The sequence below is a fragment of the Tyto alba genome, unplaced genomic scaffold (genome assembly GCF_018691265.1).
Source record: "Tyto alba isolate M040663 unplaced genomic scaffold, T.alba_DEE_v4.0 Super-Scaffold_40, whole genome shotgun sequence".
NCBI lineage: Eukaryota > Metazoa > Chordata > Aves > Strigiformes > Tytonidae > Tyto > Tyto alba.
The window spans coordinates 48,877,446-48,891,538 of record NW_024881316.1 but is presented as its reverse complement, the minus strand read 5'-3'; the positions used below and the strand labels follow the sequence as shown (position 1 = coordinate 48,891,538).

Here is a 14,093-nt window from a genome sequence, read left to right as displayed (position 1 = left end):
TATATCTACAGCAGCAAGAATGCTGCATGGGGCAGAGACATGGGCTGCAGAGTACAGGGCGCATTAGTCATCAGTGAAAAATTCTAAGGAAAGGAGTATGTATGCAGCTCTGCCTCTGCTCTGAATGAAGATAATGGCTGAAACACCAAGGTGTGTCTCTCCATAAAGCTGGTTCCTTCTTTCAGCCAGGCACAAACTAGCTTTACCGAGTTAAGACGAATGGCTCCCGCCTCCTTTTGAAGCGGCAGAATGAAGAGCTTTCATCTAGGGATGGCCTGGTTAAAGAATTTGTCCAGGACATGAAAAATGTGTGTTTCATTCCTAAGCCTCAGAATTTGAATTCAGAGCTCTCCCTTCCCTGCAGCCATTGATTAGCTATGGGAACCTCAAGCCTTTTTGTTTAAAACAACCAGAAGTTCAAGATTCCTGGGGCCGAAGAGAAAATAATGGAGGGTAAGGTCTGAGAGCAGACACCAACTTGAATTTCTGTTCCCAGGTAAACTACAAAGCTGGTTACCAATAATTAATATAAAATCACGGTCCAGGGAGAGGAGCACTCTTCCAAGCCAGCTGCTCTACTCAGTAGGCCATAGACCCAGGGTTGCTGCCCCCTTGAATCTCATGTTCCTGGTGGCACGGTGACACACCTCTGAAACTGGCCTGGTGAATGCTCCTAGTCCCCAGGACAGGAAAGGACAGCAACATGGTTATCCCACCACTGACAAGGCTCTGTGTAACAACTTTTCAGTTTAGAATCTACTACTCAGTTCCTCAGTGTAAGTTCATTTGTATGTGCTGCGGTCAGCACAGCTTGGCACTACTTGAGGGTGCTCTTAAGTGGTTCCATAAAGGGCTAAGAATTACCTCCCAGCTTCTGCAAAACAGGGATGAAAACCTTTATAAGCATATTGCTTTCCACGCAAGCAGCGAGTCCAATCAGGCTCTCTGCACCACTATGGCAACTTTCTATAGCTGTCAGTAAGAGGACACGTATATTTGAAAGCTGTTTAAGGCCCAATTTATCTCTGTGACTGATGGATGCACTCTCTTGATAAAAGTTGTATAATAATCTTGGCATTTCAAATTTAGTCTCCTTCAGTAGCTCCATAACAAGTTGTTCAATTTACAGCTCACAATGAGATACTTGCTTTTCAAACAGCTGCCACCACAAGGTCAAGTTGGCACCTAAAAAGCAAACTGTGCTCTTTTCTGCTTTATATAAACACACACACACACACACACACAGAGGCACGACCACACACGCACACAAAATATCACAAACTGTCCCTACAGACAGTCTGGCAATTTTGCTGCTGATGCCCAAGGCAATGTAAAAATACAATTGCTTTTCTTGAGCTGCAGAGTGCTGGTGCTGCAATGCTGAGCACGGAAAAAAGGGGTTTGGGCTAAACTGAGAGGAACTTGGAGACGTGACAAAGCATGGCTTCAGTGCTGCACACACAATGCAGAGAGGAAATCATGCATGTGACCTGGTAATAATGGAATCAACATCTACAACTACATGCTGGGAAGAAAACAGAGATCAAGGTGAAATTTTCACACTTCCATTTCTGTGCTCCACAACACTTACTCACAAACATGCCGGTACCTCATGATACACATTTTTGGTACATTTTCAGTGTTTGCTTTAGAGTTTTTTACCTAGTATATTCTAAGCTTCTTGTGAAGCCCCCGAACATTTTGGAAATAGGAAAAATATATGAAAACTATTGTGCTCAGCTTGCCTACTCTATTGCTTTTCCCAGTAACCAATTGCTTTTTGGACTGTTTTTTACACATTTGAAAGAAAATTGATTCACTATTTTCTTCTCCTGATGTTGGGAGTAGATGTGTAAATGCTGCTGGTGTTATGTAGAAGACAGCCCTACCACCACATTCATAGAATTATTTAATTTCTTCAGGTTGCTGTGTTTTTTGGCAGATACCACTCAAACTCCAGATTCTTGCAATGGCATTATTTCAAGCATCTATCTTCCTTCAGTTTGTAATAATTTTATATTTTCTCTGAGTTTGTCTCATTCAGGATAGAAACTGGCTTGAAGACCCTTCAGCAAAACTCTCAGAATAGTTCAGAATGTTTCTGTAAACCAGAACAGCCTGTGCAGATAAACACCCACCTGTACCTACATATGTAACACATATATTTATATTCATTCATCTTTTGGATTTTGCTTTGCCCCAAGTTATGTCTCGAAGACTTTGTTTAATTTTTAAAAGCATTTTAATTAACGACGGTCTCACCCTTGCTTACTCAGCACACAGCTGTTGCAGTTCAAGACATGAGTGATACCAAGGTACTTGCTAGAGCACATTTGCAGCAGAGTTGGCAGCAGGGCAACACGTACCACTCCTCACCCTCTCCAGTACACAGTCTAACATTTCAGCTCAGACTTGCTTCCATGGTGGTTTAAGGTGAGACGACAGGATGTGATCATGCTACCATCTGTCAGGGGGACAGTAACTCCCAGAAAGGTCCAGAAGGGACAGAGAAGGGCAGCGCATCAGGATCTAGCACAACAAGGTCACCAAAGCTTATCTGCGATGGCTCATAGGGTACTAAAATTAACAGTGCTTCAAAACAATGAAAACACTGACCTTAATACACACATACAAACACATGCTTCACTTAGGAAAGGAAGTCACAGGTGTTAAGAATTAAAACAGCTTCAAGGGGAGGTTGAACAAGTTTCTGGAAGAGAAACCCCCTGAACATTACTAACTACACAAAAGCCATGTCTGAGTAAGGAAATTCCTGAAATAAAAATACTTGAAGGCTACGAGGTTATAAGGGGAAAGTATTACATAGTCTCGTCCTGTTCTTCTACTCTTCTCTAGACATCTGCTCATGATCCCTGCTGGAGCCAGGAGGTTGGCAGAGAGCATCTTTGGTATAATCCAAGATTATCGTTCTTATAAAATGGCAAAAAACACTCTATTAATAGGTATTTACACTACAAAGAATCATCCTGATCCCGTAACTTGTCATCTAAACAAAACCAACATAATTTTGCCTTGTACATCCCACAGCAGGACCTATGACTCCCATTTGAACTGAAACTTGTCCTAAACAGGAATATTTGATTTTGATTTATAGATGGTGGTTGATAGAGGAATCTACCACATCCCTTATACTATTTGCCTTCCACTACCATGGCAGTCTCATCCTGGGACTGTGAGACAATACATAGATATTCAGCACCTGTGAATATGCACTAAGATTTTAAAATGGGAAAAACCCCAAAGTATTGTGTTTTTTTTTTTTTTTTTTTAATTCTCCAAGGGTACATTCACATGTAAAAAGTAAGACTGAGAATTTCCTGCACTTCAGGTCTGTTCTCAGCCTCATTCTGCAACCTTGGGTAAGCCACCTAAATACTACAGCTCAAATTTCTTCCAGGCGTGTAATGGGGACCAGAATACTTGCTTACAGTGAGGATTCCCCGATTTAGACTTCTAATGTCTTTTGATAACCTTTATAACAATCCTCCTATCACAAGCTTTTTAGTCTTACTTGTAAATAGTTTAAAATAAAGGGAAGATCTCTGATAAAAGAACAGGCAATATATAGCAGGACAGACACGAGAAAGTGGTTTGATGACAGAAGGGTGAGAGCACAGAGGAACTGAGGTGGGGGAAGGGGAGAAAAGGAGAGAACAGCACTGGATGTGACATTCTAAACAGGCTGGAAAATGCTGCCATTCACACTGATATCACAGCTTTGCAATTATCAGCTTTTCCAGCTGTGAAAGCGTCTGATTAGGTTTTATATTTCTGGGGTCTATAAATATATCTTGAAATATTTTTTTAAACAGAGATTGTGCTATTTGGTTTTGATATATTTAAAAATCAGGTGTAGGAAGGGAAGCAGATGTGCTTGTTTTCAAAACTGAAAGTCATAAAAAAGCATGTAAAGATTTTACACTGTCTGATATACAGGAAGGAAATAGTAATATTTCAGCTGGGAACAATATCCAAAACCTAGGCAACATGTAGTCTGTTGGCAGCTAGGCGACATACTTAGCGAACCAAGAGCAGCAGATGATTAAATCTCATTATACCTGTTCCATTCCAAAACATTTTAGGTACAACTTGTGTCTCTCCAAAGCACTTACTGTATTAATGACATCAGGAGCACATCGTAAAATCTAAACAGCTAGTTTTATGCCAGAAGCTATAGCTGGACAACTTATTCAATTCCAGGAATCTCAGAATTATTTCCCACCCAAAGCAATGAATAAGACGATAAAATAGGCAAAAGACTTCTTTCAATGACCTACCCAAGTTGCTGCAGAACTCTCCTACCATTCCATCTGGGTTAGCAGTAGGGATTTGTGTAAGACCCGTCAGAATGAGAACATCACTATTTTTAAGAGAAGCCTGATCCATGGGCTGAAACAGAGCATAGTGAAATAAAATGAGTAACATGACAATGATGACACAGGTTTCTCTGCTCTGTACCAAGAAGACTGCAGTACATGATAGATACAGTGACCAAGAAGGAGAACACGAGGAACACTTTAAACTTAACATTCCTCCATCTGTGGAAATCTAACCGGAGTTAATAAAAACACTTACAACTGTTTACCTGCATACTACAGCCCAGAACAAACAATGGAACTGTAACTGGATCTGTCTCAAAGTAGTCTCCATGGACTAATCATTTCATGGCCTCAGGAGCTGAACACTGGAAAGGTAGTAATTTGTTGAGGATGTGGCAAGTACAGTCAGGAACGGTTTGACACCTGCATTCCTATCTCCAGTTCCCAACTCACTTCCCTTTGCAAATGAAGGTGTCAGCTTTGATTTCCTGGGCTCACTGTCTACACAGGACAATTCCATTTTCCTGAACCATTCTGTGGATTCTCTTTGGAAGAGGTGAGATCAGCAAAGGACTTTGGGCTTGAAGCTCTCAATTTTGTGTGTGAACTTGAATGCCGCACAAGGCTTTCCCCTGACTGTGAAGTCTGCTCTTCTGCCCACAGTATTACAACAATGACTTTCAAATACTCTTTTCAGACTGTCTGCACAGCCCTTCTTAGAAGGCTGGGTTTGTGAAATGGTAAACGGCTACTGTTGGTAGAAAAGATAAATTGGTACAGATTCCTTGATACTGATAAATTTTGCTTATCTAAGAAATAATCACTTAGACTTTTTTTTTAATGTAGCTATTGTATCAGGCCAAACAGTCAAGTATTTCCTTAAAAGCCAGAAGCTGAAAGCAGGTGCAAAATCATAGCTTCAGCTGCACAACAAAAAAAAAAAAAAAAAAAAACAAAACCATACAAAAAAAGTAGTGTTTCCAGTGCAACACCAGAGCTAAAATAATAGAGAAAATATGACTTGGCTTACCAGTCTCCCCTAGTGAATCAGATTAGCACTATGCCCTCCTCCAGTACCTTTCTTTGAAGACTGTGCTAGAGGCTAAGCTATGTCAAAGTGAAATAGATGTCTTCACAGGGCTGTGACCTCTGATCTGCTGGCTCTACAGTATATGCTGCACTGACAGCCTACAGTCACAGGTACAATCCTAGATTATGCCGTTAAAGTGCTGAGGGTAGCTCTCACAAGCAACTATCCACGTCATGTCTGCTTCCCGGGGGACAGACAAGTTTCTATCTCCAGAATCTATCCTGTGCCTCACAGATGTAACAGAGGGACTGATGATTAAATGGTGTAAGGAAATGGTGTGGCAACTTGGCCACTGGCAGGCGAGCTAACGTTAAGACAACATTGCTTCTGCCTCAACTGTGCACAGAGGCTCACACCTTCTTCACTGACGTCAATCATTTGACATGTTTTATACTGGCACTTTATTAGAGCAGAATGAAAATGCATAGCCACTTCTCTCCCTATTCAAACATAGAGTAGATATTTAGAAATTATACTTAAGCATGACCTGACACTAAATATATATTCTTGATATTCAAAACTTAGCAAAACTCAATCTTAAAAAGGCAAAATCCATTCTTCTCTGCAGTTGCAGTACAGCTATGGTGAAAAGTTGAACTTTCAGCCTTGCTCTGGGCTGACATGCACTTCCCACAGCTACTGTTCAAGCAAAGGTGGGCAACTGCAGCCAGCTGCATGGCATTTAACAGTTATTTATTCTCAATAGAACCTCTTCAATGTCACCAACCAGGAAAGACTTCTATCAGAAGAGACGGATTAACAGATTACCTCTATGGAACTTAGAAGATCACTGTACAATTACTTCCCTTGCTCACAGTCCCTCAGTGCCATTCCTAAATAGTTGAGAAAGACCTTGCTCTGTTAAACATGCAAGGGAATTTCATATCAACTTTGACAGAAGTTTACACTGTGCACCACCTTGTAGGACCAGACCTGTTATGTGAGATTTATTGCAATCTTTGACTCTCCATAGCGTGTCCGTGCAGATGAAATGCCAATAATGCAATAAAAAATAATATCAAATCTGCCTGTGATAATGTACATAATGATTATGCCATATTAGATACGCATAATTTCAGCTGCTATTGCACTGAGAGGGCTTGCATCGATTTTTGTGGGTTAATGTAAAGAATATGTCTTAAAAGGCTTTTAGTGACATGTCTGAACCTGTGCTGTCAACTCCTGTTCTCCACTTCAGTGGCAACGGTGTCAATTCTAGCCTCAGAAGAGGGTGAGGCAAAATTTTCAATAGAAACCATCTGCCAGAAGACAGAAGTAAAGGGAACAATTAATGCTGCCAGACCTAACTCTCAAACAAACCCTTTAAAGCTCTTCAGTTATTTTCAGCAGCTATGTACAATCTTGCTGAACCCTGCACTTGCACTTCCTCCAGACCTGCTGAGGATTTCATCACAAGATATTCCTGCTGCTGCATCCAAGATCAACCCAACAGCCAGCATTCACTGTACCCAGTTCCAGCTAATCTGTACATCCTGGGCCATGTCTAAACTAACTGCTTCACTTTCTATCTGTTGTTAATAGGAATGAACTGATTATTACAGATGTACCATAACTCTATTAGAGATGTAACTTCAAATTTCAAGAAAACTTTAAGCCCTAATTTATATCAAAGAAGCAATCCCACTGTCTTCCTGTGACTGCTAATTCTAGCACATGCTGCCATCTCCACTAGGTCAGCACTTAAATGCCAGTGCTGGCAGAATGAAGAAGGAGAGAATGATTGGGTAGGCACCCAATTTTGGTCAGGTGAAATGAACCTTATCCTGTTTGCACCTTGAGAGAAGGAAATGCTTTCTAGGCTATTACAAGATGTAAGAGGAAGAAGCCTTTTTCCATTTGTATGCCCAAATAATCTGTGTCTTATCACCCTAAACAAACAAATGGCTGATGAGAGCCTGGTCAACTGAAGCTCATTTTTAACAAGCATGGAGGGAGTTCCAGAAGACCATAAAAGTTCTAAGGTTTTACTATTATTTAAAAAGCTCTGAATATGTTTTTACATAAACATATGCTGATTAACTAGATATCCTTTTGAAAACAAAATGCAGTAAGTGTTTTCATACACTGTTAATAGATGGGAATTTCATTATGACTGCTCACAATGATTCTATGGAGAAACAGGTCAGACAAACAACTTTTCACTCCTTGATGTAAAAACGCTGATTTGTTGAACACAGTTTTGACTCTGTGCCACTGAAGATGTTGTGATCATTACCTATTGTCTGTCAAACATCAAATAGTTGAAGAGCTGGTTGGCAGCTCACAAAAAACACTAGTCATTACAGAATCACTGTATTGTAGGAGCTTGTACTGGTGTTCACAGGGATTAATACTATGACAAAACCTATTAATTATCTTCAACAATCATCTGGAAGTAAATACAAGATGATGATGATATCTGATATGCAAATGATAGCTGGTAACATTTGTGATGTGGTAAATAACAAGTAAAGAGCAAACTGAGTGCAGTTTCAACTATCTGGTAAGCTATTCCTTCAAAATGTACGTTAGTACAAAATAATGCAAAGTGCACTGGACTGTATGCTAAAAAATGAGGCTCTCTGAGAGCATGTGGGACAAGCAACACTGTCAGCATAGTGAATAGTCAAGGTTTCATCTCCTGTTAGCAAACGAGTAGGTCCCTAGGGTTTCGGGTAGGCTCACCGTACATTTTCCTGCACTTGTTAAAGCTGAAACTGACCTGTCTAACCACTACCACTTCTGCAGGTTGCAGCAAGTGAGTGCAGATGTACTGCTTGTGGGCTGTGCTCTTCCCAGTCAGTTTATTCACACACCATCCCCTGCCACAGGGAGGTAATTTCCTTAAAAACATGGACTTTACTGGAAGTTTCCAGAGAAATTTTCACCTTTGGAAAATGATGAAGTGTGGCCAGTCTAACATGATAAACTGAATCACTATTTCATGTAAAGAGAAAACATTCTGTTAGCAAACTACTTCTTACAGTGCCAAGTTTCTCCTCACAGAAATATTCCATTCATATATTGTCAAATACTGCTGCTGCTCCTTCTCTAGAAGGTGACAAAAGAGCACAACCCAGGCTGATGTGAAAAAGGGATTGAAAGACTCTGATAACACTGCATGTAGCTAAGTACAGCCATACTATTAAGGATGGTTTATCTACTGCAGTTGTTCACCTCCTGAGATCAAGCTTTTAAATGAAGGATGCTCAGAAGCAAAGCTCTTTAGAAGATACCCACCTTGGGGTAAATTACTTACTGATCATGAACCTGATACATTTTCTAAATTATTTTTAAATACCTCCTGCTAATATTGCTTTTAACTATTTTGACAACTTCTGAAGCACACTACTGCAAACTTCAAGCCATTCTTCGTGCTAAGAATTTATGGACCTAGAGAGAATTAATTTACTGGAAATTACATCTACAGCACTATAAAGACTTTGCCCTTAGCAGAGCAGGGTGGAAAAGTTGGCAGCCAGCTAGCTATCATTTCTCCCAAGGAAGGATGTTTCAGAAGTGATACAGAAGCAGTTTGTGAACTGTCTGTAAAGACTCTTTAGTGAAATATGGATTTTAAAAAAAAAAGTCACTAATGCTCTATTGTTTAACTCTGTTGAAAATTTCCTTTTTAAGGTGAAGGAGAATTTCCCAGCTGGTGAGTAAGTTAACATCAAGTCATTAATAACAAAGAACTTTAGTCATCTTTCCCTAGTAATTATTGATACCTGTCCACTTATCAGGGTAGTATGTCTTCTCAGTGCCCACTAAGTCTAGCCAATTGCTAACACAGGTACTTTAGTACAGCTCTATACTACACCTAAACACAGCTATAATAAGCCCCTCTATTTTTTTTGAACAAAGAGACTTCCACCTGTGGAAGACTAACAAAAGTCAGGAGCTGTACCTGAGGATGTGTTGTAAGTAGAGAAGATCCTGAAACGTAGGACACCTTTTCATAGTGCGACTGGATAATCCAATTGGAACTTCCAAGAGCGTAGCCTGAGCTTAGGGGCGTGACCTGCACAGCACCAAACAGCTCCTGAAACACAGCAACACACATTAACTTGAGAGAGACCCTGAGAAAAGTCAGAACAGATCATTTTATCATCAGTGATATTAATTTTAAAAATATTTCTGCTACTCAAAGCCTTTATGAAGCTAGCTTCCCGAGCTCTATGTTTGCTGTTTTTATTTACTCATGTCTAACAGGACACACGCTCTGAGAAAAGCTTTTCCTGATGTAGGACCTTCATAAAGCCTCTCTTCCATGTGAGTTCTGTGGCATCTAACTGAGCTCACACTGAACCATAACTCTAAATGGAGGAATCAACCAGGGTATTGATCCTCTGCCTTCCTCTGCTGTCTTGAAGAAGCTTGTAGGAGCTTTACATCTTTGAAGACTCTACATTCTCTTAGTCAAATTTTACTGATACGAGCCAGCGGGAGAGAAGGAAGGACAAGCAGTTCTGTACTGCTATAAAGCTGTTTGGGTTACACATTTTGCTGTGGAAAACATAAACTTAACTTTAACTCGCTTTCTAACTTCATTTCTTTTAAAATGCTATATACTGGTGATTTAGAAACAACACCCTGCAAACTCAATCCAAATTTCAGTTTCAGCTCTAAGCATAAGCAACCTGACAGTTGTCTCCTTTCCGGGTGTCATTAGAAAGTGTATTGTTTTATCTGTACACAGTAATGTGTTACAGTTGTCTTGAGAAAGGAAAATAAGCCTCTGTGTATACCTCACTAATGTGATCTACTTTCTGGTTACTGAATAATAGAACAAGCATCCGATTCATGCAATTCTAATGATTTTTCTAGTATCTCAATACATATTTGGATGCCTTGCAAAAGAAGGCAGAGTTTCCATCCCTCAGAATGTGTAAACCAAGGCTCTAGATTCTGCTGAAAAACAGACATGTAAAACAGAACAAACCATTCTTGATGCTGTCACCCAGTTTTGGGTTAACTGGATAACTGGGGTCTGATTATTTTAAGTTAGCTTCGGGAAGAGATAAAATATGTCTCTTTTCTTGGTAACTATAAAAGAATGATTGGCTCAGATGCACAGATCTAAAATTAGGTGAGATGCATCCACACTGTGAGGACAGTCAGAAATGAACAGTAACCACCCATGGATACCAAGGAGTCCAAATGCCCTCAACCTGTCCAGTTGTTAGACAATGCTGCAGCTGTTACTTATGTCAGCAGCCATGTTAGTGGTGGCTCCAGGGCTTTTTTCACCAGCTGTATAGCAGCACCATGCAAAACCAAATCCACCAAATTTAGTACACAGCAACACTGATTACTGTTTCAAACTGTCTTACACATAAAAAGCAGTCTCCAAACTTCAGCAGCCCACTGCTTAAGAAAATGGAGCAAATAATAAGCTCTGGGTACACAACTTACTTTAACCCACCTTTTAATTTCTTACAGCCCTGAGCAACAATAATGGGTATCATGGCCCACAGGCTGCCTACAAGCCATAAGGGAACAGTGTACCTGCAGACTTCTGAACTGTTGGTTCAGTTCATTTTAGAAACTACACTGGATTATAGTCAACGGTATTATATACAACAAATGTTAGCTGGGAACCCTGGGAAAGGAGTTTCTGAAGTTCAGGTCGAACCATTAGGTTTTGTTTACAACCCCTAATTTGCAGTATAAAAGAAAGTGGAGGCTAAAGCACTCAAAAGATTCCCAGAAGTGAGATACAGTAACTCAGGAGGGGATGTGGCTTACAGACAGAGAGGATACATTCATTTGGTACATCCTCCCAGGTCTCAGTGGGCCAGCCATCAACTCCGAATTTGAAGGTACGCTGCCTTAAAATTGGCCTCCCTGAGGAAGAGGAGAAACAAATGGATACTCCCTGATTCCACCAAACAAGAACCCTTCCTGGGAGGCAGACTGAGGGACATTCAAAATAATCTTGTCTTGCTTTCCTAGGCTAAGGTAACTAGATCTTACACAGGATTTGTTGGGAAAATAGAAAAGGAGGGGCATTTCCAGAGAAAAGCTGGGAAACGACAGGTTGCTAACTGTTGACCTGAAGACAGTTTTACAGGTACTCACAATTTTCTGAGAATACCCCACCAGCTGGATCTTACTGAGTGCAGCATTCACTTCTGGCATGGTGTAGCACTTCCTCCACATCGACACCTCCACCGCATCCTTCAAAGGGGCAGGCAGCAATCTGCAAAGATCAACAGGGCGTGCGCATTTTTAGAACTTCCCGATGGACCACCAGCTTTTATTCCCATTTGTATTCTACAGATCTTAGATTTTTCTCTTTTTTCTTTTTATTTTAAATATGCCTGGTGCTTTGAAGTAAGGAGCAAGACTTTCTGCCTGTTGAGGAGCAGAAGCACATTGCCCATTTTGCCTCACCCCAAAAACTGCTCTCCTTCATCTCTCTTTGTTGTTTTTCCTATGCAGCCCTTTCATCAAAGAAGTAGCTGTGATGAAGGTGTTATAGCAACTCTTGTGGTACTTTCACCATTGATGAAAGATGCTGGCTGATCTGACACATCAACATGAAACGCACCACTCAAGTTGGTAGGGATAACTGGGATCTTGGATCAGGGTCGACTGTGCATATTCTAAGAATATGAAAACAAAAGCAAGCCACAATCTTGTGATTAAAATACAGGTACCCGACCATGAACAAAGGCTGGCTCTGCTCTCATTTGTGTCACCGGTCTCTTACAAGAGCACGTGCCCCTACACCTCAGCTTTCTTGCCTTCAACTCATATACCCCACTTGCCTTCCAAGTGTACTGGCAAGGAGACATCAGCTGACTCTGCAGAGCTCTTTGAAATCCCCTACACGGAAGTATTTAAGATGTTTTACACCAAAGTAAAATCCATCCATTCTGCTCTTCACAGACATTGCAAGTTAGCTGGACGGCGTTGTCAAGGGAAGAAGTGAACTGTAATGGCACAGCCTGTAAGAGAGATGGCTAACTTCTGGGAAATAAATCTTCCTTAGCAACATGAACTGAGGCAGGAAGCAGCACAGCTGCCAAATGCATAAGAAGAATAGGATTTTTTTTGTATATTAAACCAACGCTAAATCAAAGGCTAATTCAAACCAATTTCCAAAGATTTATGGAAATTGGTCAAGTTTCTTTGATCAATTTGTTTAAAGGAATTTAATTTATTGTTATATCTACTAGGTCAGTGAACTCCTCCATAATTTAAGATACTGAAGAAAGGATTAAGGCCAGCTATTGCCAAGACCGTTGTACAGGTCTAGTGCGATAACTGTAATTCCAGCACATGCTGGCTGAAAGCAGACTGCGCTTAAGGAAACAAACAAAGCGTTCAAGGTCTTTTTTGGGAAGTCATAAGCAACAAAAGGCCAAACAACGTGGATAGTTGTCCACTGTTGCACTGAAGCAAATTGCCTGTAAAAGCCTTTAACCTACCATAAGAAGCATTTAGTGTTGGATGCTTTCAGGAGCTTCTCTTCTGGGAAGAGGAGAATATATCTCCAGGTAATGGAGAAAAGTGGGGAATTGTCCTTGGTGATTGAAGTAAGTTTCTATTACTTTGACTCTGTGGCTACTCTGTAAATATACTGTTATCCCTAACAGAAACCAGTGGCACCAGTCTCCAGTGGTTTTGTTCTTTGCTGAGCGGCAGACAGAGACCATGAAGGCTGCTGGTTCCTCAGATGTGCCCCTGCTGGCATTCAACTTGCCACTCATGCTTTTAAAATTTGCATAGAAAGTTACTAGAGGATATTTTAAAGTCTGAAGTGAATCTATTAACACTATGAAAACATCCTATTAAGGATCACCTCAGATCAACCAGATGTTTGTGGGCAGGTGCCGGGACAGTCAACCTATAGCCATAAACAGGAAGATACCATGAAGCAGCGTGGTCCAGTTGGTTAATATACAAAATTTATGCTTAAGAAACTCAAGAGGCTTGTGTTCTTAACTGGGCACCTGTACACAGATAGTCCCTTCTGTTCAATGTAAAGGATAACATTTAATATACGACATAACATGTTCTTGTTTGAAGGGAGAGGAGGATGGTAGTACCTAACTAGATCAAAATGCCGCCCTCTCTTGTCCACCGCTCTGTCTCAGGAATCAGCCTATTTCAGACACTATAAAAAGATAGAAGAAACTATCAAACAGGTAGTCGACAAAGTGTCTTTCATAAGGCACACTTCCTCTTTAGCCCCTTGAATCCTAATCAGCCTGAGAGATATCCTGGTTGAGCATCCATAGAGCTTCCATGAGATTGCTCATTTAAAATAAAAACCAATGGTAATAAAACTTGCTAAGCAATTAGTTCAGACTGGATTTGATAATGGAAAAACGTAAGCCACTATAATGAACTTATTATATTTTATACAGTATTTGCATTTAAAATGCTTCAATGCTTTATCTAATGAAGATGATAATACTTTGTGTTTTATACTAACTATTCAGAGTAGAACTAGCTGAACTGTAAAGCTGTAATGGTGATTGATCAGCCTGAAAAATTAAAGTTAGACTCAGAAGTAATAAGTATTCTGCTCGAGCAACATCCAAGTATTCAAAAAAAAAAATTCACTGAGGATCACATTTTCTTAAATAACGGATGTCAGTCCAACCCTGCATGTGCTATTAGCCAGGTGTTAATTTGTGGCTCAGTAGATG

At 40.4% G+C, this 14,093-nt stretch overlaps 1 protein-coding gene across 2 annotated transcripts in view; it reads right to left on the bottom strand.

Moving 5' to 3' along the window:
• INTS9 (integrator complex subunit 9) overlaps window positions 1-14,093 on the bottom strand; it is a 72,216-nt gene that overhangs the window by 39,010 nt on the left and 19,113 nt on the right. For both annotated transcript variants that reach the window (XM_032985045.2, XM_032985047.2), the window contains exons 7-9: window positions 11,512-11,632; window positions 9,338-9,472; window positions 4,299-4,410 (exon numbers count right to left, since the gene is read on the bottom strand). In XM_032985045.2, the coding sequence (XP_032840936.1) occupies window positions 4,299-4,410; window positions 9,338-9,472; window positions 11,512-11,632 (368 nt within the window). The remainder of the gene's footprint in view (window positions 1-4,298; window positions 4,411-9,337; window positions 9,473-11,511; window positions 11,633-14,093) is intronic.